Source organism: Lithobates pipiens, unplaced genomic scaffold, assembly GCF_037356315.1.
Source record: "Lithobates pipiens isolate NorthernLeopardFrog02 unplaced genomic scaffold, aLitPip1_a1.2 Scaffold_19, whole genome shotgun sequence".
Lineage (NCBI taxonomy): Eukaryota > Metazoa > Chordata > Amphibia > Anura > Ranidae > Lithobates > Lithobates pipiens.
Window position 1 is genome coordinate 419,369,903 of NW_027507764.1, and position 20,687 is coordinate 419,390,589.

The following is a 20,687-nucleotide window of genomic DNA, read 5'->3' on the forward strand; positions in this document are numbered from 1 at the left end:
ATCTGTGCCACATATTAGCGCTCATCAATACCCATCAGTGCTGCCTCATAATTGCTCATCAATGCCACTTATCAGTGCCCATTAGTGTCACCTATCAGTGCTCATCAACACCACCTATCAATACCTATCAGTGTTGCCTCATCAATGCCACTTATTAGTGCTCATCAATGCTACCTATCATTAACACATATCACTGCTCATCAATGCCTCCTCCCAATACCCATCAGTTTTGCTTGTCAGTGCCACATATCAGTACTCATCAATGCCCCCTATCAGCGCTCACCAATGGAGCCCGGAGCCTGAACTGACAGCCACCCCCCCCCCCCAGACCGGAGAGGAGAGAGTCAATATTCTTGCCCCTCTCCTGTGTGCACTGTGGAAAGTGTTAAGCTAAGCAGTTGAGTGATCAAACTCAGCTGCTTAGCTTCACAGTTCCCACGATGCACACAGGAGGAGAGGGGCGGGAGGAGATCATCTCTCTCTTCTCCGGTCCGTGCAAGGGGAGGGTGGACTGTCAGTGCAGGCTCTGGGCTGTATGAGAGAGACGCTGTCAGCTCAGAGTTCTGCAGCAAGTAACCCCGCTGGCGGAACGCAAGGGGCTTATCGTCCTCACCTCACAGCTCTCACACGCTCGGTGACCCAGATCTCAGCAGCTCAGGGATGTCTCATGCTGAACTTGGGAGCAGAGGATTGCTTGGAGTGATGTCAAGGTGTGTTCCCGAGCTGAAGCTCAGTGTGGAGCTGGAAGAGAGGGGCAGATGGAAGCTAGATAGCTCTTCATTGGCCCACTGAGATTGAATGCCTGCGGGAAGGAAAGGAGTAGAAGCGGGCATTCAACGACTGCAAGAGGAAATCGGTTCCGCTATATGCTGCCCCTCCTATTCAGCTATACAGGATATTTCCCTTCAGTTACTTTTCTGGGGACAACCCAATATTTGGGATTTTCTCTGACTTTCACTTTCAATGATAATGGTAAACAGAACAAATAGAGAGGCCAATAGATGTGTAGAACGGAAAAAATTGGTTTGTTTCATTTCGGATAGATTCATTATGCTACGAATTTTATTTTGTTGATTCATTTCGGAATTCATTTACTTTAATTCCGTTTAATTTATTAATTTTCTAACGAATTTCAAATTTTCGAAACGATTCGAATTTGGAACAATTGATAAATTATCAAATGATTCAAATTCTGTGTGAAGAATAGCTGGTTGTTAAGGAGCAGGCCGGGAAGCAATGTCACCACTTTATAGTTAAAGTGGTTGTAAACCCTTACAAACCACTTTGACCTACAGGTAAGGCTAGATTAAGGCTTACCTGTAGGTCCAAGAAATATCTCCTAAACTATACAGTTTAGGAGATATTTACAAAAATACAGCCACCGCTGTCTACGGCGCATGCACCATAGACAGCGGCACGCAGGCACACTGGGCAGGCTGCAGATCGCGGTTTATATGGCGCGAGTGTCGGCTCCCGTCTGCATACGTGGGAGTGACGTCATCGCTGCTCCAGCGAATCACAGCGCCGGAGCAGCGAGACCCGGAAGTCACTCCAGGATCCATGGCAGCGGCAGACATAAAGACGGAGGACCGCTTTGGGGGCTTCATTCTCAGGTAAGTTATTCATAATAAGCTAGTATGCCTTTGCCTTGCAGGTTGCTTTCCCCCCCCCCCCCCCCGCCCCATGGGTTTACAACCACTTTAAATGTGAATAATGGCCCTAGAATTATTGCCCTCACTCCAGCGTGCACGGAGATGGGTAATGTGTAGTGCGCAAGCATCGATTGTGCCCATGCAGATGGCCTCCATTTTTTAGGAGGGGCACAAGTGTTTGGGTATAACTTTATTTTTTAATGCTTTTTTTCACTAGAATTGTATTTATAGCACAAAGGGGACACATTGTGACAAGTTCGCTTTATTGAGACATCAAGGGACTCAGGTCTCATCTGCCCTACACTGAAGCTAATGGAGAGCAGCTTGTGGTGATGCCTGAAGCCGGAACCAATGTTACACACATGTGGAGTGTAGGCACACTTCCGGGAATCACGGAAAACAGTCCACTTGTGAAAGATACACACACTTCTGGATGCAGTTAAAGAGGACAAAGGCAGGACAAAGGCGTAATGAGCTAGTATGCATATTAAAGTCTTGGTTTTTTTTTGTTTAAAAATAACAAACATGTTATTTTAGAGCAGATTACCTGCTCTGTGCTGTGGTTTTGCACAGAGCAGCCCAGATCTTCCTCTTCTTGGGCCCTTGCTGGCGCTCCTGGCCCCTCCCTCCTGCCAAGTGTCCCCCCACAGCAAGCAGCTTTCTATAGGGCACTTCAGCCAAGCCGTTGCTCTGTGTGTATGTTCTCTCTCTTCATTGGCTCACTGACATTGATTGACAGCAGTGGACGACAGTGGTGCCCACTGCTGTGTCTCAGCCAATCAGAAAGAACAGCCAAAGCCTTCGTGCAACATCAATGGATCGAAATGGGCTCAGGTAAGTATGAGGGGGGCTGCTGCACACAGAAGTTTTTTTTTTTTTTTTATCTTAATGCATATGTAGCACTGACTCCCGAAGGAGCGGCTGAATTAATTGGGCTTACCGTTACCTTCTGCACCTCATGCATGTCCAGGGGTTTGCCGAGGTAAATGGCCCAAGAACTGTAGAGACTGACACCAGATCAACTCAAAGGGATTTTTATTTGCAAAAGATAGTTAGCGGACACAGTCTCTCAACATGGGGTTAGAGGGTTTAGGTAGGGTAAAAGTCCAGGTACTCTTAATGTTAAGCCAGTATGGGAAAAAACACACCTCTCATATCAGGAAAGCCAGAGAACAGCCATTCACAACTGGATCCTCACTCTTATTGGATAGTCTTTCACCAGGTCTAGCAGCCAACAAGGTGTTTAAATCAGATACAAGTCTCTGCCACAGACTTGGTGTAGAACACTTTGGTAAAAACTGATGAATTTGTAGACAACTTGTAGAACCCTCGTATGGTACCAGTGTCTTACAGCCGGTCCGGTGATACCAGATGAGATTGGATTCATTTGGGGTCTTCCAACTGGTCCAGGTTCTTGTTGAGAAGCCAACCCTTGCGTGGTCTTCTCCCGAAGAGTCTTCCCCTGGAAACCTTCACAGTTGCTGGGCCTCTCCACTAACCGAGACGGCATCGGACCACTTCCAAATCCTTCCTTCAGCTTCCTTACCTCGGGCTAGCCAGCCCAGAGGTTTGAAGTTGGGTGGATCCGGGTGCATCCTGGGGGCTGGTCAGGAGGACCAGGACCAAACAGTCAGAAAGCACTTCTGGACCGGAACCCCAAAACACGTGACCTCTGCACCTTAATTACCCTCTCCCAGAGGGCACAGCAAGAGTGACACTCCCACTGGGCTGGTTCTGAGAGAGAGTAACCTTAATGCACCCAACTAGACTGCGTTCTGCACCCCGCCATGATGACAGCGCCACCTATGGTCAGGCAGAACACCAGGCAGTCCAGCTAGACTGGTGCTGAGGTCTAAATTTAGGATAATTGAACCCAAAACCAAACTGCGGTTCAAGGGTACAGTTAAATGACAAAACATAGCGCGTGCTCTTCAGGAGCCGACGCTACACATAGAATGCATTAAGATTAAAAAAAACTTCTGCTTTTACAACCACTTCTAACCCAGACTATGAAATACTCTCATCGTCATCACATGCTATATAAGTGCTTTCATTCTCACAAAGCCACTAAAGCATTTGTTTTGTGTAGAGTGGTATACAGTGGTGGCTTGTAATGCAGGGTGCAGTGCAGTGGGGAGCAGCCCATCCAGTTGTGTGACAATAGTGAATGAATATTCGCTATTGTCATGCTGATTATCTTCCTGGCCAATCAGGAAGCTTATCCTCATACCGGTTTCCCAATTGTCCGAAAAGGAGAAACGAGCCCCTTTGTCCTAGGAGAGGGTGGGGACGGCAGAGCCTCACAGAGCAGTACAGCCCGGAGTCCATGTCCGGGGTGGTCCCACAAGTGGTTCGGGGTACGGGAGCTGCTGGAGAGTTTTATGGCCTCTGGGAGACAGCGGAGCTGTACCGAGGAGGAGCTGCTGATCAGAGCTGTGCAGAATATGGGCAAAAACAAGACCACATCGTGCATCCGCAGGCACTGCATGACCTCTCTAGATATGTTGCTGCAGTACAATTTGTGGTGTTGCTCAGCCCGACCGACCGACCGATCCGGGAGTGTGTGGCTGACCCGACCGGGGGGGGGGGGGGGGGAGAGCTGTGGGTGCATTGTTTGCCACTCCCCCTCCCAAAAATAAATGAATACAACCAGCTGCCATTTGGCTTATACCTGGTTGATCCAGACTGTAGAGAGCATAAATAAGCAAAGTGGGGCAGCACAGTGGTGTAGTGGGTAGCACTTTCGCCTAGCAGCAAGGGTCGCTGGTTCGAATCCCAACCACAACACTACCTGCCTGGAGTTTGTATGTTCTCCCTTTGGATGTGTGGGTGTACTCTGGTTTCCTCCCACATTCCAAAGACATGCTGGTAGGTTAATTGGTTCCTCTCTAAATTGACCCTAGTATGTGAACTAGATATATGAATGTGAGTTAGGAACCTTAGATTGTAAGCTCCTTGAAGGCAGGGACTGATGTGAATGTACAATATATATGTAAAGTGCTGTGTAAATTGACAATGCTATATAAGTACCCAAAATAATAATAAAGTAATAGAAGCTTCTTGGATGTGACCCACTGTTGCATGTAAAACATTCAGGTACGACTATTGAGGGTTAATATTGAAGTCTATGGTTCTCAAGTTGTATGAAAGTCGGATCAAAGTAGTGCATGAACTATTTTAGGTTGCACGTACTCTATATGAAAGGTTATGATTGGAGTAAGCACTGCTGTCACAGAATTCACATAGCCTTCATTCTGAACTGCAGAGGTACTGAGACAAGGGACAAGTCTCTGGAGAAAGAATCAGTACATGAATCACATCTTGCAAGGCACTTTTATGGTGTCACACCCCAGTCATTTTTTTCTTGTAATAGTTTGAGGTGCTTTCTTCCCTTTAAATATATTACATTTCAAACACTCCTGTTAGAACACTCTCAGTGGCTGGGTAAAGAATTTAGGATATTTGAAAATTTAGAGCAGTGGTTTGGTCCCCTGGGTGTAGTTCATCTGCAGGTACTGGAAGGCTGCCAAATTCCTAAGCAAAGAATTTCATGCAGATGGACTGACATTTCAATTATTTTTTTGGCCTAAAAATGAGTAGAAATATTTCTGTATCATTTGCTAGGTTGAAGAGTACATTGCTTCATTTTATGTTAGAAAAACAACTTTGAAAAAATGAAAATAAACCTTCAAACATTATGATAGCCTCTTATATTATGCAGGAACTCATTGGACGTATGATGGTTTTTCTCATCGCATATCAGATGATATCCTTGTTATGATGACACAATTTTCCTGACCCCCACAATTACAGGGTCAAAAACCTTCTTCTGAAAAATATCGGTCTAACAAACGTGTCTTGAATTCAAAGTATAACTAAAGGCAAATGTTTATTTTCAAATTTTGACAAAGTGGAGAGGCATTAGAACTTTTATCAGGTTTTTGATGCTGTCTGTGGGCCACCATTAGGCCCCTTTTACACTGGGGCAGTGGGTGCACTGGCGGTAAAACACCGCTATTTTAGCAGCACTTTACCTTCAATTTTGCTTCGGTAATCGGCCGCTAGCGGGGCGCTTTTAACCCCCCCGCTACCGGCCAAGAAAGGGTTAAAGCCCTCGCAAAGCGCTGCTGCAGCAGCGCTATGCTGGCGGTATAGCCGCGCTGCCCCATTGATTTCAATGGGCAGGACTTTTTTTTTTTAGCATCCTGCCAGCGTGAAAGCCCTCGGGGCTTTCACATTGGAGACACAGCAGTGGCTCTTGCAGGCGCTATTTTTAGTGCTGTAGCGCCTGTAAAGTGCACCAGTGTGAAAGGGGTCTTAGGGAGATTAACCCTCTCTATCTGTCCAGTTTACTGTTATCATCGAAAGTGAAAGAAAATCCCAAATTTGGGGTTTATACCAGAATGGGAATAGAGGGGAAATCTTTCAAAGGGGGCACCAGTTTTGATGATAAGCCAGAATTTCCTCACTTTAGAGAGATTTCTTCTTACTTCCAGTTTTGGCTATGGGACAGGAAGTGAAGAGAAATCTCTCCAGTGGGCTCACAGATTGCAATAAAAACCTGACAGGAGTTATAGCACTCCCTCACTTCATCCAAAATGAAAAAAAAAAAAAAAAGTTTTGACTTTAGTTCTACTTGAAACAAATCAATTCTTAATATGAATAATAAATTTGCACTTGTCCATACAGCTTATTAAAAAAAAAAAAAAAAAAAATATGTGCCCGGTTTGCAGACTACATATTGTTGATACTCTTCTCTCTGATCACATCAATCCCCAACTTCTATACCAATCTGCAATTCTTCTCCTCTATATCGCATTCAGGCTAAACCATAACAAATCACAAGCCATGAATATTTTATTGGGACACTATACTCCCCAGGCCCACCAAAATACATTTAAATTTAAATGGCGAACTGTTACCCTTCCTTTATTTCCAAGATTTATTGTATTCTGACCTCTACAGAGGAAAAGCTTCCCTACATGGAAAGATGGAGGACGACATTGCTGCTAAATCGATAATCAACCCTACCTTAATAGAAGCCAATTACAAAGTTCTTTTAAGGTGGTATATGGTTCCGGCCAGGGTGGCCTTGCAGATCCTTCCCCCTACTGTTTTGGAGGTTGCAGTAAGGAGGGAACAGCATTTTACATTTGGTGGACGTGTCAGGAAGTCAGCAGAACATTTTGGATCTGTATAATTACTCTCTCAGGGGCATCAACCTTATCAAATTTCCACAACAGGCATTACTTTGCTGCCCAGTGGAGGGAGCTCCAAGCCCCACAACAACTTATAGCATTCGTTTTTGTGGCTGTGAGAATTACTATACCCCTATGGTCCAATTTGACTTGTTAAAAGCTAAAATGTCTTTGATCATGATTAATGAACGTCTCTCTGCAATACTGCAGTATATAAGATGCCCTTGGATTAAATACTTGATGGGTTTCACCAGTTAAACATAATCAGTAGCCTGCCGGGGTGGGCTGCGGTGCTCCCTGGTAAATTCGGCACTGCGTCGCTTTAACTGACAATTGTGCGTTCTTGCGACGTGGCTCCCCAACAAAATTGGCGTCCTTTTTTTCCCCACAAATAGAGCTTTCTTTTGGTGGTATTTGATCACCACGGTGGTTTTTATTTTTTGCGCTATAAACAAAAATAGAGTGACAATTTTGAAAAAAATTCAATATTTTTTACTTTTTGCTATAATAAATATCCCCAAAAAATATATAAAAATTTTTTTTTTCCCTCAGTTTAGGCCGATACGTATTCTTCTACATATTTTTGGTAAAAAAAAAAAAAAAAAAAAAAAAAAAAAATCGCAATTATTGATTGGTTTGCGCAAAAGTTATAGCGTTTACAAAATACGGGATAGTTTTATAACATTTTTATTTATATTTTTTTTACTAGTAATGGCGGCGATCAGCGATTTTTATTGTGACTGAGACATTATAGCAGACACATCGGACATTTTTGGGACCATTGTCATTTATACAGCAATCAGTGCTATTTAAATGCACTGATTCCTGCATAAATGATGCTGGCAGTGAAGGAGTTAACCACTAGGGGGCAGGGAGGGGCTGTGTGTGTGTGTTTTTTTTTATTGTAGGGGGCGTGGCTTGGTGCCTGACATCACCGTTAGTCTTTCCCTATAACAGGAAACAGACAATCAGTGACAGGCTCAGTAGGAAGCACAGGGAGAGGTTTGTTCACACAGACCTCTCCTCGCTCTTCAGCTCTGTGACCCGATCACGGGACACCAGCGGCGATCAGGTCCGCTGGTTCTGCGGCCACGGAGCTCAGGACCGGCGGGGTGCTCCCAACCCATGGCTGGGAATTTAAAGAGCCACGTACAGGTATGTGATTGTACCCAGCCGTGCCATTCTGCCGACGTATATGTGCAGGAGGCGGTCCTTAAGCGGTTAAACCGGTTGTAAACCCCAGTCATGAAATTTGAACTAAGCACATATCTGTAGTGTTAGTTAGTGTTATCTGTCAAATTGTAGATGCGTTTCACACACTGACAGGTGCGCTTATTCATTAACACGCATCTACCATTTGAACGGTCTTGTAACACTTGGGATGTTCATTTATTAAATAAGAATTTTGATGGATCTTGGAGTGCAGCCATTTCTTCAGTGCTATATATCTCATGGCATACTAGATTTTCACCATTATGGTTGAACAGGGCATTCCCTGAAATTTCACAACTGGAAGGATTCTCTAGCTGGGAAGGTGCAGGGATTACTACTCTTATACAATTGTACTCTGGCGGAGTCTTGAAAAACATACCAACAATTTTGTATGGACTACAACTTAGAGCAAACATACTTTTTCAATATATACAATTAGGGCTTGCTTTGAATACTCAAGGTGTGGCCCTGTTATTTTTTTTCTTTCTCTTCTGTCCCTTATCCTGGATAAGATAGTTCAAGCAAATATTACTAAGGGCCTCATTACTACATGCGCGACTTATCTGAAGTGCTTTCTAATTTTACTACTCCATGCAGATGAAGTTGGTAGACAGATGTTGATGTGTTCCTAGAGGATATATTTTATCAAATAGTACAGAATGCAATGCAATATCTCCTACGCATAGGGGGACCCAACTATTTTGTATAGGGCTTAATATATTCTGGTGCTGCTGCATAAGGTGGACAGGAGAGAAAATTCTGGATGTTTAAAGAGGAAGTAAACCCTGATGAGTTTACTTCCTCTTTCATTCCCTGCAAAGATAAAGCATAGTGTCCTATGATGTGCTCCAAGAAAAGGATTTTACAGGTAAGCTGTTATAAAAATCCTATTTTCTTAATAATACATCACAGGACACAGAGCCATAGTAATTACTACATGGGATGTCCCAAAGCAATGCCATCTGATGGGAGGGAGACGCAGAAAAAAAAAAAAAAACAGGCTGCCATCAGACATGAGGATCTATACTGCTGCCCGCAGGACACTGACATGAGGACGCCGAAGGCGGCATCCTCATGTCCTTTTATATCCACCTAATAGAATTTGGTGAATGTATGGACCGAAGACCAAGTTGCAGCCTTGCAGATCTGAGTCATGGATGCTTGATGATGCACTGCCCAGGAAGCACTCACGACCCTGGTAGAGTGTGCTCTAACTTGAAAGGGCGTAACCCTTTATAAACCATAAGCCTGGATAATAACTTGCCGAAACCACTTAGAAATAGTAGGCTTTAATGATGCATGCCCCTTCCTGGGACCTTCTGGTAACATAAAGCAAAGTTTCCCGTATCTGAGCTGTTGCTTTCAGATAGACTGACTGCTCTCACTACATCAAGTGAGTGCAAAGATTTCTCCTGCGCAGAACTAGGTTCTGGAAAAAAGGAAGGTAGAACAACATCTTGATTCCGATGAAATCCTGATACCACCTTAGGTAGAAAGGACAGGGGAGGTCGCAACACCACCCCCCCCCCCATCCTTATGATCAAATATGGTTCCTTACAGGAAAAGGCAGCCAACTCTGATGCTCTTCTAACCGAAGAGATGGCTACCAGAAAAAACAATTTTTGTCAAAAGGACCAATGGAATATGATGTATTGGTTAAAAAGGCTAATTTCGTTACACTGATAAGACTAGATTCAAATCCCATGGACACAAAGGGGATCTAACTAGCGGATTTATACGTATTACCCCTTGTATAAAGGCCCAGATTATAGAATCTGAGGCAAGCAGTCTTTGGAAGAAGACTGACAAGGCCAAGATTTGACCCTTGATAGTACTGAAGGACAGTTTAATTTCTACCCCTAGCTATAGAAAGGCAAGAATCTTACCTATGACATACTTCCGGGGATGCCATCACACCAAGAGACATAAGATTTCTAGATTCTACAATAAATGATTCTGGAGGCTGGCTTCCTAGCATTAATCAGGGTAGAAATCACTGAACCTGAAAGCCCTCTGCCTATGGGCTTCAGTAGACAAACCGTTAAATTTAATGTTCGTAAGGTAGGATGGAATACTGGTGAAAGCAGGTCTGGACGCAGTGGAAGAAACCATGGGTCTCCTACTGCCATCTTTATGATCTCTGTATACCAGGATCTTCTGGGCCACCCCTGGGGCTACCAAAATTACTGGCTTCCCTCCTGCTTGATTCTGCGAAGAAGTCGCGGTATCAACTGAACTGGAGGGAACACATAAATCAGTGAAAACTGTTCCTCATGCGAGTGGGTCCCTTGACCTCGATACAAAGTTGATTAACTTATTGAACCTGGGCACCAATAGGTCCACATTCAGGGTGCCCCATTTCTGGCAAATCACCTGAAAGACATCAGGGTGTAAAGACCATTCCCTTGGAAACAGCTGCTGGCGGCTTAGGAAATCTGCCTGCCAATTCTCTATGCCCAGAATGAAAACTGCATAGGCAAGATACATGCTTCTCTGCCCAAACCAGAATGTGGTTCAATTCCCTCTGGGCTGCATGACTTCTGGTGCCCCCTTGGCGATTGATGTACGCGCTACTGCTGTAGCTGGGCCAGTTCTGTAACCTGGATGTCCAGGCCCATAAAGCCTGACGTGCTGCCCGAATCTCTAGGATGTTGATGGGCAAGGTCTTCTCAACTTTGGACCACTTCCCTTGGACCGTAGCCTCCTCTAGGACTGCTCCCCAGCCTGACATCCGTCGTCACAATCTTCCAAGTAACCAGCATGAAGGATTTTTCCTTCTGCAAATTCTTGGCTACCAACTGAGGTTCTGACAGATTTGCAGGGTCAGACAAATTGGCAAGTCCAAGGCTTGGATCTTTTTGCTCCAAGCCAACAAGATCTTGTTTTGCAAGTCTTGAATGGAATTGGGTATAGGGGACTGCTTCGAATGAAGCCACCATCTTCCCCAATAATCTCATGCATAGGCGAATGGGAGGAATTTTCTTCATCCTAATCAGCTGGACCAGCTCCTTTATAGCAGTGATCTTTGATTAGGGTAAAAACACCTTTCTCTGGGCTGTGTCTATGACCAGGCACAGGTACTCCAGCCCTCTTATTGGCTGTAAGGCTGATTTCTTGAAGTTGAGGATCCACCCCAAGTCTTCCAGATACTTGACCGTGGTGGACACGCTCTGATTTATGAGAGCCACAGACTGATCTACTAACAGCAGATCGTGTTTATATGCCATCACCGTTATAACCTGGGTCCTTAGCCTTGCCAGGAGTGGGGCTAGCACCCTTGTGAATACCAGAGGTGCAGTAGCCAACTCGAAGGGTAGGGCCACAAACTGAAAATGGTGACATTACCATGTACTGTAAGAACCTTTAGTGAGCGGGAGAAAATGGGTACATGTAGATACACATCCCTGATGTCCACTGACGCCAAAAATTCTTCCCCCAGTAGGGTGGAGACTACTGACCGGATTAACTACCTCCGGAAGGAACGGATGTTTAGGAACTGGTTTAGGTCCTTGAGATCAAGTATGGGTCTGACATCCCCACTTGGTTTTGGCACCGTGAAGAGATTTGAATAAAATCCCATACCCTGATCCCCCATGGGAATCTCTACGATTAGCCCGAGACAGCAGGTGATCCAGTGCCAGAAACAAAGCTCTTCTTTTTGTTAGGTCTTTGGGCACACTTGACCTTAGAAAACGGGATGGTGGAAACTCCCAAAACTCCAGTTTGTAGCCTAGGGATACTATGGAGATGACCCATTTGTCCTGGATCTCTTCCTGCCAAATCTTTGAGAACTGCAGAAGCCTCTCCCCCCCACCCGATCGAGCAGAGGCACCCCTTCTAAGGGAGTCCTTGGGACTCTGCTTTTTTTTGGCCCCTGGGCTTGCCCTTGAGGTTAACCTCGAAAACCTGACAGCAGAGGCCATCACGGACCTGGAGATGATGAACATTTAAAATGTTTAGTCTTCTTTTTCACCGGTAAAAGAGTACTCTTACCACTTGAAATTTTTTGGAAGCATTTGTCCAAATCTTCCCCAAACAACCTTACCCCATGAAAAGGCAAACTAGTCAACAGCCTTTTGCATGGTGATTTGGCTGACCAGTGTTTTAGCCACAGGCTTCTACGCATCTGCACTAGCAAGAGCAAGACAAGATGCCTGATGAATAGAGTATTTAATATAAGGCCCTGGGTAGGTCAGCCATGTCCCGGGCATGTTGAGCAGGCACATACCTAATGACCTGCTTCATTTGGTCCTTTAAGGAGGAATTACAGTTTGTTATTCACTGGGTCACTAAATATCTGGACAAGTTAGGTTCTTATTCATGCAAAAAATAGCAGCGTCAACTGCTGGCACCCTCCAGAAGAAAAAGTTAATCTGGGTGCTCCCATCCAGCATACATAAGCTTCTCCAATAACGGATGGAGGAGGAAAAGCATGTGAAGCCTGAGGGGGCTTTAAAGAAAGCAAAGGGGGAACCAAAGCTTCGGCCACCTCAACAGAGGGCAAATTATAGGCCGAACTAATCTCTGCCCATCTCTGAAAGGGATTGAACTTGCAACCTTTGACAATGTGAGGCTGAGACTGTCTCCTCTGAAGAGGAGTCATTAGACTGTCCCTCTTCTTGGTCCTCAGATTGTGATTCAACCTCATCTTCCCACTGTCTCTCCAGCTGGGGGTCCAGGGAGGGAGAAGGGGATCTGACACTTTTTGCCCCCATTTTGGGAAGATTTAGCGATTAATGAGGCTAACCTCTCTTCTAAGCCAACCGAAGCAAGAACATCCTCAGTGACGTATGAAGGGGCTGAGATGTTAGGAGAGGCAGCAATATCCGATATCGCCAATGGCTCATCCTGATTGGCTACATTAGGTCTTTCCAAAGAGGAAGGAACTGCAGAAGCATGACCAGGATCCTCAGACCCTGAAAGCGATGCCTTTGCACCCCTTTTGATGCAACTGAGCTCCCTCTATGGGAACGCATAGTCCTAGCACAAACGCAGAGGTACTAGCCCAAATACATCAACTGCTAGTACAGCAATATCTATATGCTGCTATTATCTGCTCAGCCTGATGCTTTAAGTAAATGTGTCCCTTTATAAAGTGCCTGGTTCCACCACCTTACAAGCCCCTGATGCTCCTGTGTACCTGCTCACCCAGAAAGAGTGAGGCTTTTTAAAACTTTCAGCCACTCTGCACCTGCACCGTAAACAACGTGCACGCAGAATCCACGTGCACGTTGGCTCTGCCCCCTTTCCCCGCCTTACAATCGTATCTATTTATGATACGAGTGCACGCCTCCGAGCTGGCGAACGGTACAGAAGGAAGAGGATCCGTTTAGGGGGACTGCCTGGCCGGTGGGGGATCCCCCTCCCTAATGGCTTAGAGAGGGGAGGGGGACAGATTACCATGACCAGAGCTGCAGCTGTACTGAGCATATACACGGAGATATCAGACAGACAAGTACTTTGGATTTTCATACCCTCTAGTGATGAAATATAGGCATGACACAATTTTTATTTTTTTTTAAATTAGAAGAAATCCATAGGTTTCCCTTAGGATTGTCTTCACTTACCTTATCCTCGCTGCAAGATACTGCTGAAGACCAGACAAACCCAATCTACACCCATCACAATGGGCCAAGTCATGATAGATCTTCAGGAACCGGGATCTCACTGACAGGGTCCTCTTTCCTGCCAGAAAAACTTTTAGGTATTCGGAAGAAAGACTAAAAGTACTGGATCCCAAGGTCCAGCTCTCCAGGGAGAAGTGTTACGGGAAAAACCTTGTGTCTTCTTTCACGAGGCACGGGTACCATTCTTTTGCCTTTTAAGGTACTTTGAATGGATCCGGTGCATAGCTCCTTGACCCAGTGAGGATCCTAGCAGAGCTTTTTCTTTAGAACTTCTTTACTGTGACCAACACCTTAGACACTGGCGAAAAAAACTGAAGGACTCACTGTAATGGGAAGAGTTATATAGGGAGGAGGACTTCCTGTCTTGGGTGTGCCAGTATCCATCATCTGATGGTGTCCTATAACCCATGTAATTACTATGGCTCTGTGTCCCGTGATGTACGATTAACCACTTTCAGACCGGACCAATTTGCTGGTCAAAGACCAGACCACTTTTTGCGATTTGACACTGCGTCGCTTTAACTGACAACTGCACGGTCGTGCGACGTGGCTCCCAAACAAAATTGACGTCCTTTTTTTCCCACAAATAGAGCTTTCTTTTGGTGGTATTTGATCACCACGGTGGTTTTTATTTTTTGCGCTATAAACAAAAATAGAGCGACAATTTTGAAAAAAACACATTATTTTTTACTTTTTGTTGTAATAAATATCCCCCAAAAATATATAAAAAAACATTTTTTTCCCTCAGTTTAGGCCGATACGTATTCTTCTACATATTTTTGGTAAAAAAATCGCAATAAGCGATTATTGATTGCTTTGCGCAAAAGTTATAGCGTTTACAAAATAGGGATAGTTTTATAGCATTTTTATTATTTTTTTTTTTTTTTACTAGTAATGGCGGCGATCAGCGATTTTTATTGTGACTGCGACATTGTGGAGGACCCATCGGACATTTTTGGGACCATTGTCATTTATACAGTAATCACTGCTATATAAATGCAGTGAGTCCTGTGTAAATGACACTGGCAGTGAAGAGGTTAACCAGTGGGTGGCAGTGTAGGGGTTATGTGTTCCTAGGGGCATGTTACTAACTGTGGGGGGGTTGGGCTTTCATTTAGTGAACACTGATCTCTGCTCCAATCACATGGAGCAGAGATCAGCGTCACTAGTTGCTAGGCAGAATGGAGAAATGTTTACAGCGGCACTTCTCCATTCGGCCGCTCCGTGAGACGATCGCGGGGATGCCCGCGGCGATAGAGTCCGCGGGTCCCGCGACCGGACTCACGGGGGTCCCGACCAGCGCGGGAGCGCGCCGCCGCCGGCGCGCTCCCGATGGCAGGGCGGCAAACTTAAAGGGACGTACATGTACGCCCATTTGCCTGCCCGTGCCATTCTGTCGACGTACATCGTCGTGCGCTGGTCGGCAAGTGGTTAAGAAAACAATATTACCAGAATGGTTACAAAATACTCTAGACAAGGACAGGTGAAAACAATGGCACCTTTAGACCATGGACCCCCTCAGGGGAGGGGGACCTGTGTACGTTCAGATTTTTCTGTAAAGGTGAACTTACACTTTAAAGGTGGATATTTCTTTCTGCCTAAGGCTACCTCTCTACCAGGCCTCAATGAGGCATTTAATGTTAAGCCCTTTCTACAAGTCTTTAACTTAAAGGATCCGTGAACTTGATTTGTAGAAATCATTATGCATCTCGCCCCCCCTTTTTTTTTTTTACAATTTTCATTGTTGGTTATGTAATTTGCACTGGGTTGTCTAACATTTTTGCATGTTATGTATTTTGGTAATGTCTGTACATATTTATATTGCTCAGTTTTATGTACTGTACATTCATGTTTTATTGTTAGTTTTCAGCATAGTAGTTCTTTAGTATGTGGATGAGGCAAGGGAGCCCTCTGGTGGTTGGGTGTGGGTGCTGTTGCCTGGGTGGCACATCGCCTGGCATGCCGCGGCCCTCCTCCAGCACAGGGAGAGGGCCAGGATGTGCATCTATGGGACACACATGGTAAACCTGGTTTCCTCTGGGGTCGATTATATATTCACATTATAGAAGAAAAATATCCAATCTACAACCCCTGAAGGAGGACAAAAAAGTCTGAAACATGTTGGGTCTTACCACAAGTATTCAAGAGCGCTGACCTGAAATGAATATGGGTAGCCCTCTGGATATAACCTTTCATTTGTACGGTAATTGTATGTAAATATACTGAGAATTGCTCAACATTGTATTTTCATACTGAAATTGTCTTTTTTAAACAAGGCTGATGTCAAAATAAAAATATACCTTTTAACCAATTTAACAAGTCTGCCTTGTAGTCCATGAGGGTTTTTTGTGAATATAATTTATTGCTGCTTCAAAAACGTTTAGGATCCTGGCAGATAAGTTTTATTGCACTCCTCCACCGTTTTAATTTAAACTATCCAAGTTCAACTTAAATTCCAGGTTATATTAAGGATTGGGTATGTTCTTAAGTATTAGTGGAGTATGACGGCCTGTCACAGAGAAGTCTTTTTTTTATCTCTTCTGGAATATGAATATTTAATATTTCGAAATATTTTAGAATATCTTTGAATATGGACATCTAGATTAATAGGAACTAATTGTATGAATGCCAGTGGTTTCTTGTCTGAATGTTTTAGTTTTTCTTTTTGGTACATCTGTTAATAAAACTTCAAAACACAAAATCTGAAAAAAAAGTAAAAAAAACAAAAAAAAGGCTTACATGTAGACGTTTCAAAACAATCATCAACAATCTTTTGGAAACAGGATTTCTATAAATAGGTTTTATTTTTTTTTTTCAAATGATCACACGGTCATTAGCATATTAATAACAGATATGTTTATTATGACATATCCATCAGTGCGGATTTCAATACCACTTGAAACATGCAAATTGCCTTCAGAAGAACCAGTTTTCCAGTGCTTTTTTTCTATTTTTAATACATATAACTGCAAAGCCATTATAAATTACTGAAGAGGTATTTGGTAAAAAAACAAAACAAAAACAAAAATAAACCATTATTGCCCATACCTTAAATTTGTTTCTGCTATTAAAGCAGAGACATTTATATTAGAATCCCTATATTATTAAGAATTTTTAAAAATGTGAACTTTTTTTTTTCTCTTTTTACATTTTAATGCTTTCAACTGCACATATGCTCAGCATAATTTAAAACACAAACCTTAACAGGTAGTTTAGATCAGTGATTGTACAGAAATCACATGATACGTCTTATAAACTTTTATTGGGCAAAAAAAAAAAAAAACGGTCTACAGAAGATCTCTTCCAAACAGCTGTAGTTACATAACTAGTTAGAAACGGGCATTAGCATGTAACCAACAAACAGAAGAAAAGAAAGGCCACTCGCCTTTCTTGTCAGGCCTGCTCAAGATCTACCTTCAGAGCTCTTTTGCCAGACATATGTGGGCGCTAACTAAGGAACTTACAAAGCGGCAAAAGCCATATAAGTTTCTTGGATGCCAAATCACCACCTGATGACTAAAACGCTAATGTGCTCCAATATGGAGCATATCAGCTGTTTAAAACTCTGGAACTTTTAGGGACAAAAGGAATGTAAAATGGGCATCTGGATTATAATTATTTCTTATGCATTTACACAGTCACATGGGATGTTTGCCCACCGTGGCTAGAAAAGCCACTCTTAACTGCATGCAGAGAATACCTACTGTAATCTTTTAGATAAAAAAATTGGTGATTTTAATGTACTCCACAACACACCAAGCCAACCTCTACCACTGAATAATTTTTTAGGCCAAGTGACCTGCAAGATTATGTTACAGTTGGAGCGCATCTCTAGCTTGGATTTTTCTGTGCCGTCTCTGAAAAGATCTATGCAGCTCTAATGCAAACCAGCAGGTTGCAATATAGAAATTTCTTACAACCCACTGGTGATCACATGGATTGTAGAAGCATGTATGCAATTCTCAGTGTTAGGGTTACTTGTTCCCTTTTTCTGGTTCTCCTTAAAATTGGTCTCCCAATCTCCCTCTTCTAGTGGAAATGTAATGTGGAGGCAGCTAAAACCTGCATATAATATTGGTTTCACTTTCAGGAAACTACATTTTGTGCCCAGACCCTTTAAACATGGCAGTAAAACGACTGAAATAAGGCACTAAAAAGAACAAAGCCATATCCAATAAAAAAAGTGTTCTAACAATAATTTACAAGTTCACACAGTGCATACATATTTTATATGTCCGTTAACTTAACGTTCTTTAAAAACTGTAAGGCAATACAATACAAAATAAACACACATGTAAAACTTGGTTTTGTACGGTTAGTTTCTAATGCCTCTATGTACTAACACAATTCAATATGGCTTGGCAAAACAAGATGAAATAAAATAAAATAAAATGCATAGTTAAAACAAATATCTTGACCTTTCACCTTGAGGAATAACTAATATATTCTGCAAAGCATAGAACAGGATCTCTTTGCCCGCATCTGCTGTAAGGCTGCCACGAGCTGTAAAGTGAAGGCACTAGAGTTCAAGTGGTCACTTAGCTTCTCACAAGCTGGAACTGCAGTCTTCAGGAAGATGGAGATACTATCTACGGACATCTGTTCTCATTTTGAGACATATTCCTTTGCTTGTCCATTCCATACAAGGTGTAGTTGCTCCAATCCTCATATGTGCATAAGCTGCATTCCGTCATACCGACAGGCTTTCACAGATATCCAAAGAATATCTTTATATTGATTTGAATATAAATATATATATATATGAAAATAAACATTGCTAAGCTTTGTTTTACTCGCATTACATAGTAATAATTTGTCTAATCTTTCAGCAAACCCGCAATAGGAGACCCTTACAGCATGCTTTCTGCCTAAGCAGGGGGAAAACAGAAGCACACAAGAACCCTGAAGCCTGCAACACTGGTATTGATGGAAATAGCAGCTCTCTGCACCAGACTATTCTAGGGAAGGCCAACTTCATGAACTCACACAGTGGCTCACAGTGATTAGCTGAAAGAGAGGAAGTAAGAGAAAAAGTGTTAGCACTGGCGTAAAGGTATACTACAGAGAAAATCCAAGAATAACTGATTGGAAAAATAGAACAAACTCATTGTAAAAGGTTGGTGGGTAAAAACAAAAAACAAAACAACCCCCCCCCCCCAAAAAAAACCCACCAAACTTGTAACAATTTAAAGTGAACCTGTCAGCAAAGCAAGCCTAGTAATATGTCTGTTCTTACATAAATCACTTAAAGTGACTGTAAACCCATCATTTTTTAAATATAACAAACATGGTATACTTATCTGCTCTGTGCACAGAGCAGCCCTGATCCTGGCTCCTCCCCTTTCCAAGTGCCCACCACAGCAAGTTGCAAGCTATGGGAGCACTTACGTGGGCTCGCTCTGTGTCTCCATTGACACACAGAACGCTGCTTGGCCATGCTCCTTCCTCACTGGCTGTGATTGGCAGCAGCAGGATACAATGGCTTCTCCTGCTGAGTCTGAGCTTATGAAGAGGGAGAGAGTTGAGAGAACCTTGTCTCTTTTTCACAGTGGTGGATCGAGATCAGGCTCAGGTATGTATTGGGGGGGTGGGAATCTGCAATCTGGTAGTTTATATATATATATATATATATATATATATATATATATATACACAAACACACACACATACATACATATATATATATATATATACACATACATACATATATATACATACACACACAGTCAGTCACTGCTGCTATCAGAAAAAATAAAGTGAATCACAAAGATTCTGGCATCCATCCTGTATAAGAGATTCAGTCTGGGTGCACAGACATTGCATTTGTTTGGCACCGCAGTGTGGGTGTGAATCAGAAGCGATGCCTGTGTTCGCCACAGTGTGAACCCGGGCTCATTTTAATAAATTTTCTCATGAATGGGGACGCACAAGAGTACTCATTCATGAGAGAGCCCTGACAAGGGAATCTATGATGAACTTGGCTTTCATAAATGATTGTGAGGGGGTATTTAATTTTAAGGGCTTATCTTCTACCTTAAACATATCCATAGACTGTATTACAACATGTGTATATTTTATTTGACTGGATTATTGAATGCCTTCTCTCCAAAGAAAGTTTTTTTTTTTAAACATACAGATGTTCAACTACTGAAATAACATTCTAAACAAAAAAACAGACCAGTACCCGGTACTGAAGTTCGGCTACAGGTGAATGAGGCCCCTTAGGCCTCTTACACATGACCGATCGTTCAGGTCCGCCTGTCAGTTTTTAGGTGGACCTGAACAGATGCTCCATAGAGGTCTATGGAGCGTCAGTGGTGACATGTCCGCTTACATCCGACCCACTCCGAAAAAGTGCGACGGAGGAAAAACCTACTTTTCCATCTGTCATCGGATGTGATCGGGTGATGATGGACTCTGTGGTCCGTCCTCATCCAATCTCCCATAGGGGAGAGTGGCGCTCTGACAGGTCCGTCACTGCGCAGTGTGCAGAGACGGACCTATCATCTTCCTGCTCAGCGGGATCATGCCATCTGTCCACGGGGCGATTCATCACGGGTCGGATCATCACGAGTCCACGGGGCGGATCATCACGAGTCCACGGGGCGGATCATCACGAGTCCACGGGGCGGATCATCACGAGTCCACGGGGCGGATCATCACGAGTCCACGGGGCGGATCATCACGAGTCCACGGGGCGGATCATCGCGGGGCGGATCATCACGGATCCGCCCCGTGTGAAAGAGCCCTAAGAGTTTTTTTTAGGCATGTTCATAGTTTTAGCTAGGGAGCAGCACAGAGGGAGCCAGGGAAGCTGAAATTAAATACAGGGTTCAAGCAGGGCAGGACTGGTCACCATGTCGGCTAAAATAATATTGCTGTCTGGTTTCCTGGTCATTAAAGTGTCTATTTGCAGTCTCATTTACTGCAATGTTGTTATCAGTAACCAACTAGGTTGCATCCAGACAAAAAACATCCAATGATAAAGCACTTCTGTG

General features: G+C 43.5%; 1 protein-coding gene across 1 annotated transcript in view; it reads right to left on the bottom strand.

The window, feature by feature from the left end:
• Positions 1-16,474: 16,474 nt before the first annotated feature.
• The window catches only part of ROCK1 (Rho associated coiled-coil containing protein kinase 1), a gene marked incomplete in the record, with an annotated part of 198,119 nt that continues 193,906 nt past the window's right edge, over positions 16,475-20,687 (bottom strand). Inside the window, 1 exon segment of the mRNA XM_077492551.1 lies at positions 16,475-18,696. Within this exon segment, the coding sequence (XP_077348677.1) occupies positions 18,693-18,696 (4 nt within the window).